The sequence below is a fragment of the Mus musculus genome, chromosome 11, assembly GCF_000001635.26.
Source record: "Mus musculus strain C57BL/6J chromosome 11, GRCm38.p6 C57BL/6J".
Classification (NCBI taxonomy): Eukaryota; Metazoa; Chordata; class Mammalia; order Rodentia; family Muridae; genus Mus; species Mus musculus.
Genome location: NC_000077.6, coordinates 90,572,983 through 90,599,920, shown reverse-complemented (window position 1 = coordinate 90,599,920; position 26,938 = coordinate 90,572,983). Strand labels below are relative to the sequence as shown.

At 39.7% G+C, this 26,938-nt stretch overlaps 1 protein-coding gene across 8 annotated transcripts in view; it reads left to right on the top strand.

Moving 5' to 3' along the window:
- Stxbp4 (syntaxin binding protein 4) overlaps positions 1 to 26,938 on the top strand; it is a 161,645-nt gene that overhangs the window by 38,216 nt on the left and 96,491 nt on the right. For 7 of the 8 annotated variants that reach the window (XM_030245750.1, NM_011505.2, XM_006532736.4 and 4 more), the window contains exons 9-11: positions 5,080 to 5,176; positions 7,498 to 7,589; positions 24,582 to 24,671. In XM_030245750.1, the coding sequence (XP_030101610.1) occupies positions 5,080 to 5,176; positions 7,498 to 7,589; positions 24,582 to 24,671 (279 nt within the window). The remainder of the gene's footprint in view (positions 1 to 5,079; positions 5,177 to 7,497; positions 7,590 to 24,581; positions 24,672 to 26,938) is intronic. The other variant, XR_388390.4, reaches the window with a different exon arrangement.

Genomic DNA, 26,938 nt, shown 5'->3' with positions numbered 1-26,938 from the left:
GGTAAACGTGCTAGCCATGGAAACATAAGAAGCTTACTTAAGAACCCCCGGTCCTACAGGACTCATATTTTAAAAAGACAGGCTTGTGTGGAAGCACAGATAGGCAGCTCCCTGGGCCTCGATGCCGGTTAGTTTGTACTGCTGGGCTTTTGTGGTGACTCCACACAGGCTGATACTTTCTGGGAAGAAGGCGTCAACTGGAAAAGAAAAGGATAACGCCTTCTTCAGGTTGCCTTGTAGGCAAGTTTGTTAGGCATTTTCTTGATTAAGGCTTGATGTGGGAGGGCCCAGCCTACAGTGGGTAGTGCCAACCCTAGGTAATTGGTCCTGGGTTGTATGAGAAAGCAGGCTGAGCAAGCCCTGGGCAGCAAGCCAGTAAGCGACACCCTTCATGGCCTCTGCTCCACCTCCTGCTTTCAGCTTTCTGTCTGGAATTCCTGCCCTGACTTCCTTCCATGATAGAGTGCGACCAGAGGGTTGTATATAGAATAAAGTCTTTCTTCTTGAGTTGCTTTTGGTCATGGTATTTATAGTAGGAAAAAAAAAAAACTGTAACTAAGACACCAACTTAGCCTATTTGGGGAAGCTGTAAGCTAATGAGCTATCCTGTCTCAGAAAACAGGATGGGAGGTAAGGACACTGAGGAATAACAGTTGATATTGTCTTCCGGTCTCCAGCCAGAGATGTGTATCTGTATATGTGTACCCCAGCACACACACATACACACACAGAAGTATATGATAGCTTAAAAACTATCATCAAAATTATGACAAAGTTTACTAGCCTTTATGTACTGTAGCATAAGTGTGATGACATAAGGTAGTATTGTTCATTAGATTTAAAAAATAAAGGATTACTAAATCATAAAGAACAAAGTAATCAGGTCCACATGAAATTTAAAGAGATTATGGCAGTACACTAAGGTACTAACAGATAATCCTAGGAGGAGAAAAATGCTAAGAGCATCATGTCCAGAAACAGAAGATGAGTAAAACACAAAAACTAAAGGTGAAAAGTGCTTTAAATTTGATAAAGTTACCAAGGGGCTGAGGGGACTGTACGACATCTGGATACAGTGCCAGAACTGAACCCTCTGCCTCCATGAGAGTCATAGACACGGACATTCATGTTTATAAAAGAATATGAAATCTCATTGCTAGAGTAAACACGTTAGAATGAGTATAAACATCGTAATTATTCCTATCTTCCCTTACTCTCAAGTACTGCCTGTCTCAGCACCAATTTAGACCTTCCTAGTGTCTCAGTGATGAGACAGTCTACCTCTTTTCCCAGAATTTCCTGACTAAGATAGTTTGGGCAAATATTGCCTTATTTTCCATATTTGCAACACTCCCCATCATGTTGTACTGCCTTATGATCTTTCTCTGTGTCCTGTTTTATTGATGAGATTGAATATTTCTTCACCCAAAGTACCTACCTGCTTAACCCCCGATTTTTTTGCCGTATAGAAGAGAATATACATCTTTCTCATCTGTCACTAGTTTTAAGGAAGAAGCACCCATAACAAAAGACAGCTCAACGCGAGGAAACATTGAGCTTTCCTTCTCAGAGAACCCTTCAGAAAGGAAAACTGTACACATAGGATACATTTTAGAACAGGGAATGGCCAATGGCTAGGCAATGGGGATATGATGTATTCTAATAGTAATAGAAGGGGGACTTCAGAAGGCTGGCTAAGTTAACAGTGAACTGTTAGAACAACCATAAAAAGCATACAAGAAATGGAAAACAGTTCCCAGCCAACTGTTGAACTGATCCTGGGGGTCCCTAATGGAGGAGTTAGAGAAAGGACTGAAGGAGTTAAAGGGGTTTGCAACCCCGTAGGAAGAACAGCAATATCAACCAACCAGAGCTCCCAGGGTTTAAACCATCAACCAAGGAGTACACATGGAGGGACCCATGGCTCCAGCTGTATATGTAACAGAGGATGGTCTTGTTGGGCATCCATGGGAGAAGAGGCCCTTGGTGCAGTGAAGGCTCAATGCCCCAGTGTAAAGGAATGCAAGGGTGAGGAGGCACTGGGGGGTGAGGAGGCACACTCTCATAGAAGCAGGAGGAGGGGGGATGGGATAGGGAGTTTCTAGGGGGGAAATTGGGAAAGGGAATAATGTTTGAAATGTAAATAAAATATCCAATTTTAAAAAAGAAATGAAAAGAGACAGTATGGTAAGCTGTGATGACTTGTATATACAGATAACTTTGAAACACAATACTAAATAAAGTGAACCTTAATTTGCACAAAAGTATGTAATGAGTATAAGTTTATACACAGGCACCATATTCAGAGAAAAAGTTTCTGGGAAACCAGAATTGGTTGTAATAGTGATTATCCAGAGAGCAGTGGTTCTCAAGGACAGTAGCATGGTTTCCTCCACCGAAGATATTTGGCAATAGCTACCATGCTGGTTATCAGTAGTGAAGACCATAGCCAGGTTCCCACCCAGGACTAAAACTTAGATCCTACAACTCTGTGTCCTAATATGTATCTAACAACTTATGAGCCAATTTTTGCTCGCAAACATACAAAATATGTCTCATTTTCCTTGTAACCAGAGGAATGCAAATTAACAGTATTTCATTTCTGATACTGTAACAAAATAAAGATGTGAAAACAACAAATTCTGTTAAGAATGTAGGAAGCTAGGATGGGTTCTGTGTTGTGCCACGTGGACCTGAGTACACGTAGTTGAAGAACAATTCAGCAGTAGTAAAGGTGATACTATACCCTGTGGCTCCGTTCCTCCACTCCTGAGCATGCTCAGTAGAAGGACTTACATGCATTTATTAAAGGAGATATGCGTAGTGCTTTATAGCAAAAAATGGTGAGGCAGTTATGAGTGTCTATCAATCAGAGAATGCATGACAAATTATATATCTATTCAATGAAATGCCACAAAGTAAGTGAACTGTGTATGTAGGCAATACTGAACAACTATGAATTTACTAAGTAACATAAAATAAAATCAATTTGTAGTTATACCTTTAGATTACACTATTTGTATAAAATTTTAAATGCACAGATAAAAGTGTACATTATTTAGGGGACATGTACTTAGATACTAAGTAGCATCTTAAAATAGACAATAAGAATGTAATGACCTTAGGGTGGAATTTACTATGAAGAATAGAAGAAACTTTCAACTTAATCTGTAGTCTCATTTTTTAAAAATATGTATAGATTTTAAACAAACATCATCGAATGTTTTAAGATAGCCAGGCACATAGGTGTTCCTTGTATTCTTTTTTAAAAACTATTTGTAACTTTTTCAAGATGAATGCACATACCCAAAAGCTACAAATCTTTCTTGAATGTTATGTACAGGATAGTTAGGGCTTTGACATGGTAACAGGATGGCATTAGACCAACTTTAAACACACTGAAAACTCCTCCCTGATACTCTGCCTTCTTCCTGTTTCCTTCCACTGTGCCCAGCCAGTCGTGTGCCCATATAATAACAAATGCTTTTGGTAATACTGTGTCCTCTCTACGCTTGCATTAAATAAAATATTGTTCTTATTATAATTATTTATCCACTATTCTCCCCACATGCTTTGTGAGGCTAGGGACTATATGTTTGTTGATAATGCACAGAGTTATGTGTTTGACAAATAGTAAGCATGAAATACATGTTTGCTTTAAGAAGTGCTATTTGAACAGGTTCCAAATGGAGAAGATATTTGTCAAGAATACCTTTCATACATTTTGTTTATTTTAACTTTAATATGACTGACCCTGTGCTATCTTGGTGGAATCCACTAGTAGGCCTCTCAGACAGTTTTTGTGCATTAAAATTACTTTTGGGCCTATAAAACTAGAGACTCCCAAACAGCTGTGTTTTCCATTGGAAACTTAATATTCTTTCCATTAGGATGCCCCAAAGGAAATATCCAGGAGAATCACATTCCAGCCTTTCATAGACTGCCTATTCCACAGTCATTAAGTCCTTGTGGACTGTATTCCACCATCGTTATTTTTTTTCTTTCTTTCTTTCTTTCTTTCTTTCTTTCTTTCTTTCTTTTTTTTTTTTTTTTTTTTTTTTTTGGTTTTTCAAGACAGGGTTTCTCTATAGCCCTGGTTGTCCTGGTAGACTAGGCTGGCCTCGAACTCAGAAATCCGCCTGCCTCTGCCTCCCAAGTGCTGGAATTAAAGGTGTGCACCACCACGCCCGGTTTCCACCATCATTATTGAGGTTCCTTGTAGACTCTTCCACCAACATTGTTGAGGGTCCTTGTGAGTCAAGGTGGCTGATTATGTCTTCTCTTTCCTTTCTCCCCTTTTATTAAGACAAGGAGGAAAAGTGCTTGTTCTTCTGATAGGAGACTTCCTGAATGTTCTCCAGCACTTCCGCATTGGCTAGCACATAGCCCCAGGACCTCATCAGGGGCAAAGTGGGCTTCAAATGCCTTTTGGCTGAAAATTACGAGTGTTCTGTCTAAGGCTATAGAACACGGGAAAGACAGTGGAGTACAAGTGGGAGCATCTCCATCTCTGTTTGAAAGGCAGAAGTGACTTCATCCAAAGAAAAGAGCCTGACAGAAATGAGTGTTAGGGAAAACTTTTCTTTATTTTTCCAGTAGTGTAAGTAAGTGTAGCCCTAAACCAGCCAAAATTAAGAATATTTTCCATTTAACCTAATTCTGTCAACTTCATTTATACTCTCAAGATAGCAACCAAGTATTTTTCACGTTTCTTTTTTTTTTCCTCATGTTATCTATAAATTTGAATTCAGTAAATTTTTTTGTTATTTTTCTTTTGAAAAATCACATAGGCTAAAAATAATTTTATATCTGGTTCTACAGCCATGTTTGTAAACCTGGCATTAGCTAAGGTGTTTGCCATGGCAGGGGTGAGGGTTGCAGGCAAGTAGAAGACTCAAGAAGGTAATCTTTTATAGGTAGTTAACCTACAAACAGTCAAGAGACTTTGCACGGATTCTAATTCTGGTCACGGTTCCCCATGTTGATTTTGTTTTCTACTGCACTGTAAAACATAGTTGTAGTGAAAAGTTTTACCCCAGAGGTATCAAAGCTGCCTCACATACGTCCACTTCCTCCCAGGCTCTCAATTACCTCGGTATACAGCCAACAAAGGAACAACGTGAAGCCCTGAGAGAGCAAGTCCAGGCCGACTCAAAGGGGACTGTGTCTTTTGGAGGTAATGTCTGAAGTGCATCATGTTGCATTACCACAGACAGTTGGGGGATGCTGTTGTGACCTACTTTTATTGAGAAGATTGTTCTGTAAGAGGGAAATGAAAACTTATACCATAGTCCTTAATTGGTACTTTAAAAATGGCCATTGTCAGTCACTACCCTGGCTGGGTCAGCAGAAGGGAGACCTATATCAGAACCCATCAGCTCCAAATATCATTAGTCGATCCCACTCTTTTTGCATCTCTTTGCATGTTTTATTTTTTATTATATAAACATTGCTTTAATAATTACAAAAGATAGTACGAAATGTAGAAATTTTAATTCACTACTATGGAGATTACATCTACTTTTTTTTTTTTTTTTTAGCTAGTGAAACAGGAAGTTTTTGTCATACTGCATAATTATTTATTCTTAGAGACGGCATAATACACCAGGGTTTCTACTCTTGGCATATTAATGGTTTCTCAGTAGCTGTTATTACAAATCTATATTTATTACAGCTTTTATAAATGTGCATTTATCCTTTGAAATGTAGCAGTTTCTTGTCTTTTAATAGGATAAGTCCCACCCCACCCCCGACACACACGGTTTGGAACTTCCATGTTTGTCACTACGTTATATTTCCTCCAAACCGTCTCATGTCTGTCTCTCCTGCTACACAGAAATGTTTGCATATAACGGTAACACTTTAGACCTGATAGCATTTGTCCTACAGTACACATCATAAATGCTACATTGTATCATTTTTAAACATCTCTATTGAAGTAAAGAAACCTTATATTTTTGAAATGAGGAAAAACAGATATTTGAGATCCCATTGCCTCTTGAAAAATCAACCCCCCCCCAAATAATAATAACAGGAAACATATACTCACCACCACCACACCTCTGCCTCTACACACACACACACACAATTTATAAGGACAGAAGATGGGCCCAGAAAGAGCAGTAAATACACCAGTGTGCAGAGGCAGGTAAATCCCGGCATCTGGAGATTGGGGGAGGGGGGGTTGTGGCTCACAGGGAAGACAAGCTGGTGTGAAGTACCAGGTGTGACTATGGGCTGCTTTAGGCTACACACTGAAATCAGAATTCTTAGAAATGTGTGATATGGCTATTTATCCATGCTATTTTCTCCCTTTCTCAGTATAGCGTCTATTGTTCCAGGGGGGAACTTAAACTTCAAGGGGGAAAGAAGTGTATTACATTGAGAAATTAGGCCAGAGATACTGTGGAACTGTACTAACTAGAAGCCAGGGCACTTGAGGAGTTCTGTGGTGAGCCATTGCTCAAAACATGAACCCAGATGCTCCGTGACATTTGCATCCATGTTGCGAATTATAGCAGGAGATTTAAGGTGTGTGTCTGGAGAATCTAAACAAAAAATGTCAGCAGGCCACCAGATTGTTTTTCTACAGTAAAATATTCCTGCCAGTTGACAAAAGCAAGCTAGGCATATAAAATTTCCAACCAACTTTTTAGTGCCTTATAAATTGTTAAGTATAAACTCCAAATCAGGGGCTTCTGGGGATTTGATAAGATCACAGAAAACATGGAGCTGCAGAGCATCCGACAAAGAGATAAAGAGAGGAAAAGTAATGATGAGAGCGGAGATAACTTTAGATAAACTATTTAATGTTCTTAGAAAGACAAGAAAGGATAATGTGCCCATGAAATGAGAGCAGGAATTGTAAAGTCAAAACAGAGAACCTTTGTAAGGATCCTTTCAGATCACAATGTAATAGCTGCAATTACAACTTATTGAGGCTACACGGATGAATAGACCACTACTGTCCGCAAGTTACAGACTGTTCTGATACTTAGCTTGCTAAACGGCCTGGGGAGTTTAAGAAGGCCTGTCTCGGGTCTGATGTGCTCATCTGAGAACAGAAAGGCCTCCCTCAGAGGATGGTGAGGATGGTGTGAGGGTGACCACTAAGCACATACCGCTGTTACATGAACATTCACTGCCGCTGTTGTTATCAACACTTAGATCCCTTCAGCCTTAAAGCCAGGTCATAATGTCCTTTGTTTTCCCAGAAACATTGTATGCATAATGTGAGAATTAAAAACTTAAGATGTCTGTGATGTGTGTTTGCTTTTTTATATCTTAACTGAATTGTGTGTCAGAGCTAACTGAAGTGAGATTAAATGGTTTCTGTATTACTTATATCACATTTACATCACACTCTGGTCAATACTGTTTTGGGATAATGTGTGTGAGGTGAGCTGAAGCTCATAATTTCAACTTCTCAGAGAAGGAAGTAATAGCTGCTGAAATGAAATTCAATGCCATGTTCTTACCGAAATGTGTTCATTTTAGATTTCGTCCAGGTTGCCAGAAGTTTGTTTTGCTTGCAGTTGGATGAAGTAAATGTTGGTGTCCATGAAATCCCCAGCATCTTAGACTCACAGGTAGTGTGTGCGCTCTACAGCTGTTTTGATTGAATGTAGGGCACAAGTCTTAAGTGTAATGGGTCATATATGATGCCCTTTCTCCAGTTCCCACTGGCTTTAATTAATTTATTTTAAATTATTTAGTTATTACTTATGTAGATGTGTGTGCTTGTAAGTGTAGATGTATGTATGAGTTCAGGTATGCATGTACATATATATGTATGTATGTAAGTATGTATGTATGTATGTATGTATGTATGTGCAGAGGACAGAGGTCAACCTTGGTTATCATTCCTCAGAAGCTAACCACTGGTTTGTTCAGACAGTTTCTCTCATTGGGCTTGAGCTCAAGTAGGCTAGGCTAGCTGCCCAACTAGCCCCAAAGATTTACCTGTTCCTCCCTGCCCAGTGACACCATCTTGACTGATAGTTTACCTGGGTTCTAGGGATTGAACTCCAATCCTTAGGCTTATGCATCAAGTAGTTTACACACTTAGCCACTACCCACCACCCCCTGCAGTGGGATTTTTTTTTTTTTAGCATAGTATACAAATAATGGCTGGGGATATAACTTAATAGGCAAATAACATGCTACACAAGCATTGAGACCTGAGCTTTGGTGTCTAGTACTCACATAAGACGTAGGACTTGAACACTCCCAATCATATCCCTCAGTGGACAAACAGGATCTCTAGTACCTTGATGGCCAATTGAGCTGCCTTGATGAATTCAGTGAGAGAGCTGATCTCAAATAAGCTTCATAATTCTATCTTACTGAAGCAGTGGGTCTTTAAGCCATTCTGTGTTCCCAGCAGGTGCACACATGTCTACATGCACATGCAACCTTTATATTTTAATATGCCTTCACTAGCTCAATGACTCGGCTACTCCACATGGCTAACACATTCCCCCCAATATTCCTGAGTTAATACTTGTTAAATCTATATTTCATCTCTGCTACCCCAGACCCAATCTGGGATGTGGCCCCTGGGGCTGCTTAACAGACTCTTACATGGTTAGATGTTTTCTCCCCTGCAGCTCTTAAGTCTGATCTCTCTGCTTCCTCATCATGGTGATTCGGCCCTTCCTCCTCTCCTTGTCCCTTGCCCAGGAAATCTAAAAGCCCTGTCTCTGTCCCTCTGCCAAGCCACTGGCTGCTGGCAGCTATTTCACCAATCAAAGCCAACTGGGGGCAGGGGCCTTCAGCATCTTACAAGCAGACATGCCAGTTCCAGTGTAATTAATTTAAATTAATACAAGTAACATTAGAACCAATCCCCAACATCCCACCCTTTTGTTAATAAAAGAGGCCCTTTTCTCTCAGACATAAATTTGGCACAACCATACAATTATGTAAATTACAAAGTATGAAATACAACAGCATATTTGTCAATTTAGATAAAGTACTCCACCATCTATCCTGACTTAAAGAGTTTACAATTCTAAACCTGAATTATGTTCCAATTTTAACTTGCATTACCATCTGAAAACCATCCTTTCAAATCTGTATCATCTTCCTCAATGTTAAACAACTTAAGTTTGGTTATGAGACTATAACTAGGCTTCTACCCCATTATAAATCCAAGAATATATTAAATATTACCTGGATATGTAGGAATATATATCAATATAGACAGCTGACTACCTAGACAGTCCCCTATTCTTCAAAACATTGGAGCATCTGTCTTCAGCCTTCTGGCCTAGGATCATCTGACAGACCTTAAATAAAGCAGGATCTATGAAGGACTAGCTCACTGTGTCTTGGCAGAACTAAGCTGTCAACTGTCTCACAACAACTGTCTTTTCTTGGACCATATTTTTTGTCTGTAAATTAATTAGGGCAGTATTGGTCCAGTGGTTACCTTGCCATAATTGGAGCAAGTCCATATGGAGGTTAGGATGTTCATTATCTTCTTTGAACCATGAAGGGGGTACTGTCAGAAGCAGACATGTCTCTAGTCAAATGATCTTTAATAATGAATTAATATTAAATGTCATATTCTGTGGATTTCTGATTTTTTTGAAGACTATATAAAGTGTATCTGAACTGATAAACTTTGACTACTCTTAGCTCTTTCTATTTGAGTAGTATTGAAAATACTTTATTATAATTAAATCAGAATCTAATATAACCATGAGTTTACTATCTGACCTTTAATTTGTGTTAATCATCCTAAACTGTTTGGAATAGCAGCTATAGAGGACTAGGTCAAGACCTTGTATTCTTAAATGAGTCATATTGGCACAATGCCTATCTAAGAGTAACAATATTAGTTTCAAATTTTTTATCAATGTATAAAAATTTATACCAATAAGAACCTTAAATCTATATCAATATATAAATTCTATACCAATGAAAGAAATTATAACTTCAATTTTGTATCAATTATAAAGACTTCTGTCAATGTAAGATTATGGCTATACAATGTTTCGATTAGTAATAAATTTAGTAATTCATCCCATCTATTTTCTCCCTGGTTCAAAATTATGACCATTTCCAAATTATCTCTTAAAATGACAACCTATTTATTATTTATAAAATAACCATAACCAGATACCCAAACCTAAGGATGAGAACTCTCCACAACTTCTTCCCGCTGAATAGGAGCAATGAAAATTCCTTAAAGGGGTAGAGAGGAGTAGGGAATTAGAAAAACTGGCTAGACTTAAGAAGGCTAGCTTTAGCGTGTTATCAAGTCTTTATATGTTTATAAGGCTCAGGATTTGACTGAAGTTCTGAGATCTGTCTGAAAGTCTGGATGAACCAAGTCCATTAGGAATCAACAGCAAGTCCTGAAGCTGTTCTGGAGGCAAGTCTCTGGACAGCGGCAGGAAGCAGGGGGCTGGAACAGAAGGTCATTTCAGCTTCTTGGCGGATGAATTTTGCCAGAGCTACAAATTCTGCAATATATGAATTTTACAGCCAAAATGTCAGTACTGTTAAGCTATTCATACAGATTGTGCCGGTTGTACAGATCAGTTAAGGATGAATTTTGTTCCTTATTTGAGCAGGTAAAAGACAACTATCTTTTTATGAATTAATTTCATCAGTAACTGATCATAATAAATCTTCATTCATGCCATGTGAAGGATGGCACGATGAATCTTAAGGATTCCACAACCAACAAGATTTATTGTCTAATTTTAGCTGATGTTCTGGCTAGAGATATTTTCAAGTCTAAGCCAGTTATAGGTCTGTTCCCATGTTGAGGAATCAGCAAATCAAGTTCCCTGTCCTGTTTGACTTTCTCAAATCTTTCTTTTCTGTAGCCAAGATCTTCAGGGGGTCTTCCCCTGTCATTTCTCATCCATATCACTCTGAAAAAGGTCTAAAGCCTTTTCTTTCCTGTTAACGTAAATACAGAGCCTCTCTCCCAAAATAGTGTGCCCTTGGTCCAGTAACCCATTAAAGGTATAGATTTGATTTAGTAGCTTGACCTCTCTCCCAGAGGATGTTTACTATTATAACCACTAAGCTCATAGCTACATGCATTTGATAATTAAAACAATTCAGAGCAATTAAAGCAATCTAAACAAGTATTATTATTTACCTGAGATAAGGTCTTCTCCTTATCCCCTGCTCATGACATACACGAGATCAGAGCCGAAGTTATTTGTTCATCTATATATACTTAAATTCTCTCTTCTAGGAGATTAATACCTCTGTGGGTATATATGTCTTCTTTCTCTTTATGTAACTTGAATTAACATACGTTTTTATTATCTGCCTGAGATTAGGTCCTTCCTCTTATCCCCTGCTTGTGACCTACAATTTGATCAGAAGCCTCTATTTATTCATCTGTATATTTAACTTCAATTAAATTCCCTTTTATTCCTATTTTTAGGCTTCTAGTTTGTCATACCAGGCTAAATAATCTCAGAATTCCCTTGTAGACTACATTCAAAGAATCTGAGTATTTGCCCTGGCATAGACCTTCTAAAAATTTTTTTTTCATTTAATCTAGTTTTATCTCTGTATATTTGTTTTCTGCATTTGAGATCAAAGGCCTAAATTTCTTTAAAACTCTTAAACAATTACCATTATGCTCCTTTCTATCCTTAAAAACAATTAAATCAAATTTTATTCATCTGTATTTATCTGGTTGTCATATGGCTAGATGTTTTCTCTCCTGCAACTCTTAAGTCTGACCTCCCTGTTTTCCCATCATGGTGACTCTGCCCTTCCTCCTCTCCTTGTCCCTTGCCCACGAAATCTAAAAGTCCCACCTCTGTCCCCCTGCCCAGCCACTGGCTGCAATCACTCTTTATTTCCCCCAATCAAAGCTGACTGGAGACATCAGCATCTTACAGGCAGACATGCTGGTTCCCATGTAATTAATTTTGTATTGATATAAATAATATTAAAACCAATCCCAACATTTTACTAAGACTAAAGCTGGCAAAGCCCACATGTGGTTGCCCTGACTTTCTGAGTAGGGGATTGTCACTAAGTATGTAGATGTGTTCTTTGTCTCAGTCTCTCTTCCGTTCATCTGTTTCTCTCTGCTAATCCCTTATTTATTTAGCTACTTAATTCTGTGTTCATTGTTACTAATAAGCTAAGAGTATTATTAGCTTCATACTATTGATCTGAAAAAATAACATTTTAAGTGATTTTTGTCATGGTATTAACTATTGTGGTACTTACTCTATTGGAATTGTATTAAATTTATAGAATGGTTGGTTATGAACTAAATATGACTACTTTCCCTTATCATGGTTCTTGTTTTGAGAAAAGTACGTGTTCCATTTGCATCATAAATTTTCTATCAGTTTAATTACCAAATATGTTATCCTTAGTTATATTATTAAAAAGAATTTTTATTTCTTGTCACTGGTTTTAATTTTATGTTATAAGAATATATCTAAGTATATGTAACTATATAAATGCTGAATGTCTGCCTCTCTAGATTACTTTCTTGTGTTTCCCCACTTAACCAAATGGTTTATTACCATAATATTTTGGGGGGTCCAATTATTATACTTATATGTAACACTTTACAGCAGATCTAATAGAATCCAAACAAAATAGTTTTTAGTGCCTAAATTGTTATTTTAAACTTATAGTCAACACTTTATACTCAGAACTTCTTCACTTTATTTGTTAGTTCTTCCATTTTCTGTAAACCTATAATGATATCCTGGTATAACTTTTTATTGAAAATTCTTATGTATAGCCTAGCTGCCAATTTTCCAGTCGCAGATCAAAGACCAGAATTGGAGAGGTTCACTGAATGGACCTCTGAGGAGGGCGTGTAGGCAGACAGCATCCCAGAGAAGAAGCCCTAGTGAGAATAAGCACATTTTGAAAAGCCCAAAAGCAATGACCTTCAGTAGGCTTCACCTCCTGAAGACCCTCCACAGTCTTTCCCATGGGAAGCTTCGATTGGTATCAGTTACGTTTCAAGCAATGCGGAGTCTGGGCGATTGATTTATTGATAAAAAATAATCTCTCTCATTTAAAGATTCCTCATGCCATTCTTTTTACCATTTCAAACCACTTTTTAAAAAATACATATGTATGTAAATACTGATCATTTTACTCATTGAAGTTACCCCAAATCCTAGCTTTTCGGTTGCTCTCAGGACGTACCTGGCACAGAGTTATTAGGAACCCTGTGGAATTTAGCAAAACCTGAGCTGTACATCTCCCTCTCCCGATGCTGATGTGAGCCTTATGTGCTTAACTTCATGACGTTCCAGGCAGGTCTGTCTCATGCTGCTAAGCAGTTCTCAAAGTTGCTGTGCCCATCGCTCAAGCCAAGGCAGTGCTAGTTTTCATTGTGGCGATAAAGTAGGGACTTGTGTGAGCCTGTAGCGCTTTTTGAGCAGCTGCAAAGCAAAGCACACGCTCTGAATGAGTAATCTATTTCCTTCTTACCGACAGGATTTGGGGCAGATAAGAAAGACTGTTGTCAGTCTGCAGTAGTTTGAAAGCAAAAGCGCCAGACTGGTGGCCGTTGTGCAAGATGCTCTGCGTGCCAATGGTTTCCTCTTGAGGCTGTAGATCAAAAGGTTGTGCAATAGTCATTATTAATTCATGAAATTCTGCTTGTTGCCTTCTGCTTATCATCACACAGAAGATATTATTGTCAAGTGTGAGCAGTCCTTTTTTTCTCCAATGGGATCCATAAGAATGAATTTATCCATCACAGTCACATGTACAGTGAAAGAAGTCTCTCAAAGCACACATTGAATTCTCATTTAATATCATTGAATTCCATTTCATTAAAAAATCCATCTTGCAATTCATGAGTGAAGAAGTACCCCTATTTTAAAAGCATTATATAAGACACAGCTTGTTAACTAGCTCACCACAAACAAAGAGCACATTACTGTTTGATTGTGTAAGTCCCCATCGTGTTTATGTGCAGAGAACTGGAGTGCCTACTCTGAAACACTCAGTCTGTGGTCCACAATGCCAACAATCCGTGAAGGTGGGGAAATTCCACTATGGCTGCCCTCAGCAGCCTTAGTTTCACAATAATAGGGTCAAGTTTATAATAATTTTACATGGGATGCCTGTGTTCTTACTCATATGTTCTCCTTTCATGGCTAATAAAGACAATTGATTCCTTCTTCCCTTTTTGTGTGAAAAGCAAGGGACAGGCATGTTCTAGTCAACTGTAGCACATTAGTAAGCACATATAAAGGGACCCAGCGGCCCTCTGTCCATATGCAGGGTATTGGAATGTTCTTTGGTTTACATAGAGCAATAATGGGGTCATGGAACGGAAGTATGAATAAGTAAGTAATCCTGGTCACCCACGCATTGGTACCTGGGCTCCACCGATACAAGTGGCCCTTGGAAGCCATGGACACAGGAGCCTGGCTGCCATGAGATGATCTGCTCCAGAGAACTGGCTCTAGATTAGAGATAGTTGTGTAGTTGTGTTCATTCTGGGTGCTCTGCCCAGTAGACTTGTTGGTACTAGGGAGTACATTTAGTCACTTGTGTCCAGTCTCGTTGTCCCTGGACTGTAAGACATTTTATAAGGAGAGGTTAAGGACAGTGACTTGGGTATACTTTCAAGAGAAGCAGTGTGGTTTAGGTAGGCAAAGTCAAAGGAATCAGAGCCAAAGTGGACGTGAGATGTAATGGGGTAAAGAATAAAAGAGCGAGGTGAGAGGGTGCGCCAGAGAACCGGACAGCTTCTGGAACAGGTGGAAGCCCAGAGGCGCTGAGGCAGCACCCTTTGTGGGCCGGGGACAGCCAGCCACCGTCCGGACCGGAGGACAGGTGCCCGCCCGGCTGGGGAGGCGGCCTAAGCCACAGCAGCAGCGGTCGCCATCTTGGTCCGAGACCCGCCGAACTTAGGAAATTAGTCTGAACAGGAGGAGGTCCAAATACAAGATATCTGCGCACCTTCCCTGTAAGAGAGCTTGCCAGCAGAGAGTGCTCTGAGCACTGAAACTCAGAGGAGAGAATCTGTCTCCCAGGTCTGCTGATAGACGGTAACAGAATCACCAGAAGAACAATCTCTAAACAGAGTCAACTATAACTACTAACTCCAGAGATTACCAGATGGCGAAAGGTAAACGGAGGAATCTTACTAACAGGAACCAAGACCACTCACCATCACCAGAACCCAGCACACCCACTTCGCCCAGTCCAGGGAACCCCAACACACCTGAGAACCTAGACCTAGATTTAAAAGCATATCTCATGATGATGGTAGAGGACATCAAGAAGGACTTTAATAAATCACTTAAAGAAATACAGGAGAACACTGCTAAAGAGTTACAAGTCCTTAAAGAAAAACAGGAAAACACAATCAAACAGGTAGAAGTCCTTACAGAAAAAGAGGAAAAAACATACAAACAGGTGATGGAAATGAACAAAACCATACTAGACCTAAAAAGGGAAGTAGACACAATAAAGAAAACTCAAAGCGAGGCAACACTAGAGATAGAAACCCTAGGAAAGAAATCTGGAACCATAGATTTGAGCATCAGCAACAGAATACAAGAGATGGAAGAGAGAATCTCAGGTGCAGAAGATTCCATAGAGAACATCGGCACAACAATCAAAGAAAATGGAAAATGCAAAAAGATCCTAACTCAAAATATCCAGGAAATCCAGGACACAATAAGAAGACCAAACGTACGGATAATAGGAGTGGATGAGAATGAAGATTTTCAACTCAAAGGTCCAGCAAACATCTTCAACAAAATTATTGAAGAAAACTTCCCAAATCTAAAGAATGAGATGCATATGAACATACAAGAAGCCTACAGAACTCCAAATAGACTGGACCAGAAAAGAAATTCCTCCCGACACATAATAATCAGAACATCAAATGCACTAAATAAAGATAGAATACTAAAAGCAGTAAGGGAAAAAGGTCAAGTAACATATAAAGGCAAGCCTATCAGAATTACACCAGATTTTTCACCAGAGACTATGAAAGCCAGAAGAGCCTGGACAGATGTTATACAGACACTAAGAGAACACAAACTGCAGCCCAGGCTACTATACCCAGCCAAACTCTCAATTATCATAGAGGGAGAAACCAAAGTATTCCACGACAAAACCAAATTCACGCATTATCTCTCCACGAATCCAGCCCTTCAAAGGATAATAACAGAAAAAAACCAATACAAGAACGGGAACAATGCCCTAGAAAAAACAAGAAGGTAATCCCTCAACAAACCTAAAAGAAGACAGCCACAAGAACAGAATGCCACCTTTAACAACTAAAATAACAGGAAGCAACAATTACTTTTCCTTAATATCTCTTAACATCAATGGTCTCAACTCGCCAATAAAAAGACATAGACTAACAAACTGGCTACACAAACAAGACCCAACATTTTGCTGCTTACAGGAAACTCATCTCAGAGAAAAAGATAGACACTACCTCAGAATGAAAGGCTGGAAAACAATTTTCCAAGCAAATGGTATGAAGAAACAAGCAGGAGTAGCCATCCTAATATCTGATAAGATTGACTTCCAACCCAAAGTCATCAAAAAAGACAAGGAGGGACACTTCATTCTCATCAAAGGTAAAATCCTCCAAGAGGAACTCTCAATTCTGAATATCTATGCTCCAAATACAAGAGCAGCCACATTCACTAAAGAAACTTTAGTAAAGCTCAAAGCACACATTGCGCCTCACACAATAATAGTGGGAGACTTCAACACACCACTTTCACCAATGGACAGATCATGGAAACAGAAACTAAACAGGGACACACTGAAACTAACAGAAGTGATGAAACAAATGGATCTGACAGATATCTACAGAACATTTTATCCTAAAACAAAAGGATATACCTTCTTCTCAGCACCTCATGGTACCTTCTCCAAAATTGACCACATAATAGGTCACAAATCAGGCCTCAACAGATTCAAAAATATTGAAATTGTCCCATGTATCCTATCAGATCACCATGCACTAAGGCTGATCTTCAATAACAAAATAAATAACAGAAAGCCAACATTCACATGGAAACTGAACAACACTCTTCTCAATGATACCTTGGTCAAGGAAGGAATAAAGAAAGAAATTAAAGACTTTTTAGAGTTTAATGAAAATGAAGCCACAACGTACCCAAACCTTTGGGACACAATGAAAGCATTTCTAAGAGGGAAACTCATAGCTATGAGTGCCTTCAAGAAAAAACGGGAGAGAGCACATACTAGCAGCTTGACAACACATCTAAAAGCTCTAGAAAAAAAGGAAGCAAATTCACCCAAGAGGAGTAGACGGCAGGAAATAATCAAACTCAGGGGTGAAATCAACCAAGTGGAAACAAGAAGAACTATTCAAAGAATTAACCAAACGAGGAGTTGGTTCTTTGAGAAAATCAACAAGATAGATAAACCCTTAGCTAGACTCACTAAAGGGCACAGGGACAAAATCCTAATTAACAAAATCAGAAATGAAAAGGGAGACATAACAACAGATCCTGAAGAAATCCAAAACACCATCAGATCCTTCTACAAAAGGCTATACTCAACAAAACTGGAAAACCTGGACGAAATGGACAAATTTCTGGACAGATACCAGGTACCAAAGTTGAATCAGGATCAAGTTGACCTTCTAAACAGTCCCATATCCCCTAAAGAAATAGAAGCAGTTATTAATAGTCTCCCAGCCAAAAAAAGCCCAGGACCAGACGGGTTTAGTGCAGAGTTCTATCAGACCTTCAAAGAAGATCTAACTCCAGTTCTGCACAAACTTTTTCACAAGATAGAAGTAGAAGGTATTCTACCCAACTCATTTTATGAAGCCACTATTACTCTGATACCTAAACCACAGAAAGATCCAACAAAGATAGAGAACTTCAGACCAATTTCTCTTATGAACATCGATGCAAAAATTCTTAATAAAATTCTCGCTAACCGAATCCAAGAACACATTAAAGCAATCATCCATCCTGACCAAGTAGGTTTTATTCCAGGGATGCAGGGATGGTTTAATATACGAAAATCCATCAATGTAATCCATTATATAAACAAACTCAAAGACAAAAACCACATGATCATCTCGTTAGATGCAGAAAAAGCATTTGACAAGATCCAACACCCATTCATGATAAAAGTTCTGGAAAGATCAGGAATTCAAGGCCAATACCTAAACATGATAAAAGCAATCTACAGCAAACCAGTAGCCAACATCAAAGTAAATGGAGAGAAGCTGGAAGCAATCCCACTAAAATCAGGGACTAGACAAGGCTGCCCACTTTCTCCCTACCTTTTCAACATAGTACTTGAAGTATTAGCCAGAGCAATTCGACAACAAAAGGAGATCAAGGGGATACAAATTGGAAAAGAGGAAGTCAAAATATCACTTTTTGCAGATGATATGATAGTATATATAAGTGACCCTAAAAATTCCAACAGAGAACTCCTAAACCTGATAAACAGCTTCGGTGAAGTAGCTGGATATAAAATTAACTCAAACAAGTCAATGGCCTTTCTCTACACAAAGAATAAACAGGCTGAGAAAGAAATTAGGGAAACAACACCCTTCTCAATAGCCACAAATAATATAAAATATCTCGGCGTGACTCTAACGAAGGAAGTGAAAGATCTGTATGATAAAAACTTCAAGTCCCTGAAGAAAGAAATTAAAGAAGATCTCAGAAGATGGAAAGATCTCCCATGCTCATGGATTGGCAGGACCAACATTGTAAAAATGGCTATCTTGCCAAAAGCAATCTACAGATTCAATGCAATCCCCATTAAAATTCCAACTCAATTCTTCAACGAATTAGAAGGAGCAATTTGCAAATTCATCTGGAATAACAAAAAACCGAGGATAGCAAAAACTCTTCTCAAGGATAAAAGAACCTCTGGTGGAATCACCATGCCTGACCTAAAGCTTTACTACAGAGCAATTGTGATAAAAACTGCATGGTACTGGTATAGAGACAGACAAGTGGACCAATGGAATAGAATTGAAGACCCAGAAATGAACCCACACACCTATGGTCACTTGATCTTCGACAAGGGAGCCAAAACCATCCAGTGGAAGAAAGACAGCATTTTCAACAATTGGTGCTGGCACAACTGGTTGTTATCATGTAGAAGAATGCGAATCGATCCATACTTATCTCCTTGTACTAAGGTCAAATCTAAGTGGATCAAGGAACTTCACATAAAACCAGAGACACTGAAACTTATAGAGGAGAAAGTGGGGAAAAGCCTTGAAGATATGGGCACAGGGGAAAAATTCCTGAACAGAACAGCAATGGCTTGTGCTGTAAGATCGAGAATTGACAAATGGGACCTAATGAAACTCCAAAGTTTCTGCAAGGCAAAAGACACTGTCTATAAGACAAAAAGACCACCAACAGACTGGGAAAGGATCTTTACCTATCCTAAATCAGATAGGGGACTAATATCCAACATATATAAAGAACTCAAGAAGGTGGACCTCAGAAAATCAAATAACCCCCTTAAAAAATGGGGCTCAGAACTGAACAAAGAATTCTCACCTGAGGAATACCGAATGGCAGAGAAGCACCTGAAAAAATGTTCAACATCCTTAATCATCAGGGAAATGCAAATCAAAACAACCCTGAGATTCCACCTCACACCAGTGAGAATGGCTAAGATCAAAAATTCAGGTGACAGCAGATGCTGGCGAGGATGTGGAGAAAGAGGAACACTCCTCCATTGTTGGTGGGATTGCAGGCTTGTACAACCACTCTGGAAATCAGTCTGGCGGTTCCTCAGAAAATTGGACATAGTACTACCGGAGGATCCAGCAATACCTCTCCTGGGCATATATCCAGAAGAAGCCCCAACTGGTAAGAAGGACACATGCTCCACTATGTTCATAGCAGCCTTATTTATAATAGCCAGAAACTGGAAAGAACCCAGATGCCCCTCAACAGAGGAATGGATACAGAAAATGTGGTACATCTACACAATGGAGTACTACTCAGCTATTAAGAAGAATGAATTTATGAAATTCCTAGCCAAATGGATGGACCTGGAGAGCATCATCCTGAGTGAGGTAACACAATCACAAAGGAACTCACACAATATGTACTCACTGATAAGTGGATACTAGTCCAAAACCTAGGATACCCACGATATAAGATACAATTTCCTAAACACATGAAACTCAAGAAAAATGAAGACTGAAGTGTGGACACTATGCCCCTCCTTAGAAGTGGGAACAAAACACCCATGGAAGGAGTTACAGAAACAAAGTATGGAGCTGAGATGAAAGGATGGACCATGTAGAGACTGCCATATCCAGGGATCCACCCCATAATCAGCTTCCAAATGCTGACACCATTGCATACACTAGCAAGATTTTACTGAAAGGACCCAGATGTAGCTGTCTCTTGTGAGACTATGCCGGGGCCTAGCAAACACAGAAGTGGATGCTCACAGTCAGCTAATGGATGGATCACAGGGCTCCCAATGGAGGAGCTAGAGAAAGTACCCAAGGAGCTAAAGGGATCTTCAACCCTATAGGTGGAACAACATTATGAACTAACCAGTACCCCTGAGCTCTTGACTCTAGCTGCATATGTATCAAAAGATGGCCTAGTCGGCCATCACTGGAAAGAGAGGCCCATTGGACACGCAGACTTTGTGTGCCCCGGTACAGGGGAACGCCAGGGCCAAAGGGGGGGAGTGGGTGGGTAGGGGAGTGGGGGTGGGTGGGTAAGGGGGACTTTTGGTATAGCATTGGAAATGTAAATGAGCTAAATACCTAATAAAAAATGGAAAAAAAAAAAAAAAATGGGAAAAAAAAAAAAAAAAAAAAAAAGAATAAAAGAGCTACATGTCTAAGCCGAAAAGTGAGAATATCATGAGGGGATGTAAAGTCCGCCTCGCAGGGTCTTAGTCTCATAGATAAAAGAATTTCAAAATAGAATCAGGACCTAAGTTCAAGGTCAATCGCACTGGCATTTGAGGGGGAAACAAAAGGGCAAATATTTTGGAAATCCCAGCTGCTCTGAGGCAATGGATAATAGAAAGCAAGGCCCGCCCAACGAGTAATGGCCTGCTTCAGGCTTTACCTCCTCAAGAAGTCAGAGGTCAGTAGATTGAGATGTGTGGAGGAGCCTTAAGACAGAGTGAAAAGAGCCTGAGTTTCAGAACAAGCTGGCTTAGGAGTCTAGCCAGTGTCTAGGGTAGGGAGATGGAAAAGGGAAAAGTTACGCTTTCTGCATGAGAACTCGGAAGGTGAGCAAGCTTAGCAGTGAGGCTCTGCAGGCAGCTGGTTCAGAGGAGCTTAGGGGTATGTGAGCCCACATCTCATTAAGAGAACGTTATTCCTTCCATTTCTGTCTGCCTCTGACTTTATATTTCTGCCATCAGAGTACCCTTCTTGAGTTTTAAGACAAGTTGCTTGCTTTTTTTACCCCTATATCACAGTAGGTCTACTGGCCTTGGCTGGGCAAGAGCTTTTGCTGTCCACAAGAATGTGTATATTATCACCCACTAACTGAACTATTTGTAAAGAGGGTTACTGATCATAACGATGTCATTTGCATCAGGAATTTGTTACTATGTTAGTATTGGTATATTTCAAAGGGGATATCCAAAATGGGGTATACTTGCTGTCTAAATCAGGAAAGATGTTACTACCCACAGATCATACCATTTTACCAGAGAGCTGGCAGAGATATGCACATGTTGCAAATAGTGCTTGAAAATGGTCCTTTTCCATTCCTTTCTTCCTACCTGCCTTCTTCTGCCATCCCGCCTTGAGGAATGAGGACCTTCATAATCACAGAAGGGAAAGGGAGGGTGTTCAGTTCTTCATCTCCTGCTGAACAGCACTTTAAATGCTTCCTGCTCCTTGAGAGAAGAGTGGGCCACAGGAGCAAAGGAGTAAAAGGTCCTGCCTGGCTTATTTCTTTCATCTAGCACTGACCAGATTCTCCGATGCATCATCACCCAAAAGTTGGGTTTGGGGATTCTGGTGGAGGCGTTAGCAAACACAAATACTATCAGATAAATTAACTGCAAGAGCAGAAATGTTGGATTGTGGATCCACAAACTGATTTATGTGTCTGAAGTTTGTTCTCCTTCAATTGAAGGAGACGGTCTCCTTCAATTCTTCTCATTTGGACCACCAAGCATTCATAGCAGTAGGAGACAGGATCCCTTGTGCAGTATCTGTGTTATAAATAAAAGCACTTAAAGATGGATTCAGAAGCCAGCTTAAGGATAGTTCTGTTGGAGTGGAGAGAAAAAGCAACAGATCAGGCCAGCTGGAGGTTTTGGCAGCCGCGGAAGGGAAGCGGGTAAGAGGATGACAAAGTTAATGTGTTCTGAGGTAGAGGTCAAAAAAGCAGAGAGGCTCTGAGTGGAGTGTGTGGTTGATGGGTTGGAATGAGTCCATGAGAGTGACTGTTGCTGGGGCTAGGGCAGGAAGGACTAGGATTTACGATGCTCTCTGGGAAGTGGGGGGACAAGAGCAGAAAAAGTTGCAGTAAGGCCCCGCTGCCAACTCTGCCCTAGTTTCTCATTTCATGGTTCATTGCTTTATTTTTCTTAGTTTTATTTTATTTTGAGAATTTTTGAGAAGTGCTCATATAGCCCTGGCTGGCCTCAAATTTAGTAAGTAGCCTAAGCTAGCCTTGAGTTCCTGTTCCTATTGGTCTACTGCCAAGTGCTGGGATATAGGCACGCTCTACCACATCCAGCCTCATAATATTTTAATGTCTTTAGTGAAAAAAATGTGTGTATCACATACACATACACACACGTGTGTGTGTATATGTGTGTATATATGTGTGTGTGTGTGTATATATATATGTGTGTGTGTGTGTGTGTGTGTGTGTGTGTGTGTGTATACATATATATATATATATATATATATGTCATATGTGTATATATGACATATATATATGACAAGATACAGCAATGATAATTCTGCAGCTTGCTGGATATCTGCCATGTATCTCAGGTGAAGCCACTCTTCAGAAGCCTCTCACATGGGTTTGCAGGAGGCTCCCATTTCCACCTGGACAAGAGATGCTGTTTTGACCTAATAAAGGTGGAGTCCATCAGCCCATCATTCTTGCTTTTAGTTACTAGGCTCATAACTAGAGTGTGTGTGCACTGTGACTAGCTCTTCCGGTTGCCTCTGACTCAGACGTCTGGGCTGTCACCTTTTTGAGGAGGTGGGGGAATTGCTGAGTCAGTATATGTCAATCCTCCTTTTGTTTATTTGACAATGAACTTTTTGATTGAGGAGAAGGTGGCATTTAGAACCCAGAATGTAAGTGTCTTGCTGTGATTCTAATCATCATTTCTATATTAAAAGCGTCACACAGTGTAGTGCTACACCTGCTGCCAGCACAAGGTCATACACAGAGAGGCAAGGTTGGCACCTCCATCTACACCCAGCACAGCCCCAGCACAACAGCAGATGCCATCCGTTAAGCTACGGTGCCCTAGCAGTCTAATCAAGTATCAGGAATGGATTATCTTCAAACAGCAGGCTGAACATTGAACGTGCTGTCAGTCCCCTGAAGTAAATTTTCACAATTCAGGCTCTTGTCAGTTTCGTGCATTGAGGCCACTGTTTTAACAAATGGGGTAAAGCTGAAGGAAAACCTCAAACTGACTCATAAGTGACGAGACTGACTGGGTCAAGATGCAATCCCCGCTGTGTTTCAACTTTTTATAACTTCTAAAGGCCCATCTGTAAGATATCAGATACACATGGATGATGACAGTGTTGATGACATTGGGTTAGGTGTGATGGCACATGCTATAAAGATAGATAAAATTTCCCTTGTATAGTTTACTAGAGAGCCACATACACAAACAACTACAACTTTAAAGGTGCATTATATAGTAAGGCCAGAATAGTAACATAACGTTATTTGACAAGGAAAGTAACATTCAGTAGAGATGTATAACATAAATAAATAGAACATAAATAGATATAACATTTATAAATAGACATAATATAAAGTTCCAGAAAGCACATGAGGTCATACACAGAAAAGGCAAGGCTCACACCCACACCCACACCCAGGAGAGCTCCTACCCTGGCAACAGGCTGCCATCCATCAGAGTATGACTCTGTATCAGTCTAATCAAGTATTATGGGTGGCTTATCTCTACAGGAGAAAACATCCCAAGCCAGCTTGGGCCTGGAGACTACAGTCGTTGAGAGCTCTGACTGTTCTCGCAGAGGACCTGGGCTCAGGTCTCCAACATGGGCGCCTATACCGCCAGCTCCAGAGGACCCACTGCCCTCTCCTGGCCTCCGTAGGCACTGCATACCCGCTACATACTTAAACAGGCACACACATGTACACATAAAATTAAAATAGGCATGTATAAAATAAAAAAGTTAAATGTATATCTTTTAATAATATAGATTCTGACTCACAGTATAAGGTCAGCCTGATGAGGGAAATGGCCCCCATACATTAGTTTCCTCAAACCCAGTCAAACAGCTCCAAGGTAAAACCTCAATTTTGACGTGGAGCGAAGTTTGGGGGTGGTGAAAATGGCTTTCTGTTCTCAAGGTTAGCATCTGATGCATAACTTCTGTATTTTAATGTTGACAGCTTCTCCCCTGTGATTCTCTAGAAGCAGATGAAGTGGGAAAACTTAGACAAGAAAGAAACGCTGCTCTAGAGGAACGGAATGTGCTTAAGGTAAGCCTCTCCTCAGCGCCCTCGTGTCTGCCATTAAAAAGACATGTTCCCAGATTGGAAGCATATTAGTATCCAATCGGGTCGAGTCATCCGTGTAGTTGTCTTCAGGGTCATCCTCAAGGTCACCGCTCCCTTAGTTGCACTCCGTGACATGCGCAGTGTGTGCAGTGAGTGCGTGTTCCTCTCCCATCCGATCTGGCTCCTCTGACTCCTGTTCTCTCATATTGATGGCAAGAGCAGGTGTAGCAGACGAGCCAACTGAGCAAGCTGTGACAAATTTGAAATCCTCTGATGTTCATGGAAAAGACTTTTTCTTCCAGGTGCAGGGTCATGTCTGAGGGACTTAGTGTATTGCTAATGTAATTTGAAAAATGAAGGCCTTGTGCTTTCAGGAGAGAACAAATCACATTTGCTTTAAATGCACAGTAACATTTTGCTTCTTTCTCTATAGTGTCATTCTGTTCTAAATGGACTATTAAGTTTACGTTAAATCCTGACTTTTACAGGGAGCTGTTATATGTTCCAAGGAAAGCAACATAAGTACTTTATGATCACTTTGCTGTAAAAATTACACATTTTTAAACTATTTTGTTAGGTGAAGCTGTCTAGTTATTTGATTTAGTTTTATTGGTATAAATTCTTTATTCAAAAAGGAAACACATTTTTCGTTCTATTGTTTTTGTTTTGTTTTGTTTTTGTTTTTATAATGCCAGCCTTTAGAGGAAACCAATATTAAAAATGTTTGGCATATCCTCTGAGAGTTTCTGAAGACAGCCCAAACAGATCACATTTTAAAAATATAAACGTATGTATGTAGGTGTCAGAGACACATAGGTACTACTTACCTTCCTCTGCATTTAATAATAAGCCTAAAACGACTCTTCAAAGTGAAGTCTTAAATAGCTAAAGAGAAGCCTATTGTGTTAGCTCATGCATAACTTAGTTCTTACAGCCCACTTTAGCACAGCTGGGCTTTCGTTTCTCCATGGTTCAGACTGAATCATGGGAGTTCCCACTACAGCTCTTGCACATCTTCCATGGTAGAGACCCCTACACCAGCTTCCAGGGTCTTAATCAGTTCTCTGGTAATGGATATTTAGGTTAGCTTCAGTTTTCAATGATCAGAAATAACTCCAGGGACTACAGAGATGGCTCAGCGGTTAGAAGCCCTTGCTCCTAGTCCAGAGAACGTGAGTTAGGTCTCAGCATCCACATCAGGTGGCCTGTACCTTCCTTTGCTCCAACTCCAGGGCATTCAACACTACCTTCTGGCCTCCAAGGACACCGCACATACATGGCATGTACATAGTAGATATACACACGAAAATGAAAATAAAAATAAATCTTAGTAACTTGGTAGGAGTGTGGATAGGCGGTTGTGGAAGTTCACACTAAATCTGTGAAAATGGAATTGCAGTATTAAAGTATGCTAATGTAAAACATTCTCTACATTTCTCCAAATTTTCTCTCATAAGGCTTTGGTAATTCATATTCCTTACAAACAGAAGTGAGCTTCCCACAAATATGGTTATATTTTATAATTCTGAAACTCACTACCTTTCCACATGTTGGCATAGCTAGATGAAAATACAGAATTCATATTAAAAGTTACCAGTTTCTTCCGACTCTCACAGAACCATCCTGAAGTGTTGGTCACATTGCTAAGACCCTATTTCCTGTGTGATTCATCTTTACACAAACAAAATCCATGATATCAAGGGTGTCAGAGGGTCTTGCATATTTTTCATTTCCCTAAAGTTTTTCACTGCTAGATTTAATGATATATTTTGAGTTTTATTTGAATGTCAATATTAATTGCTAGAATTTTAATTTAACATTGTGTAAGCCATACTCGTGTAACATTTAAACAAGGGTCCCCTGAGGAGCCATTCAATCAAGATCACCTTTCAAGTTCAGCAACTGTAACTGAGCATATTTTAATGTTGCAAACCCTAAAGTCCCAGAATTTAAAAAAAAAAAAAAAAAAAGACTTTGCTTTTCTTCTACATTGATTTTTTTCTCCCTCTGAGACCCATGTATTTTTTAAAGATTTAGAAAGGCTATAGAGGTGTCCCACTCAGTAATAGTGCTTGTTATTCTTACAGAGAATCCAGGTTCTGTTCAGGCACTCACATGATGGCTCACAAAAATACATAACTCCAGTTCCAGGGGATCCAATGCCTTCTTCTCAGTGGCCTCTGTGGGCACCAAGCACACGTGCAGTACACACATGCGGGTCAAACACTCACACACATCTAATAAATCAA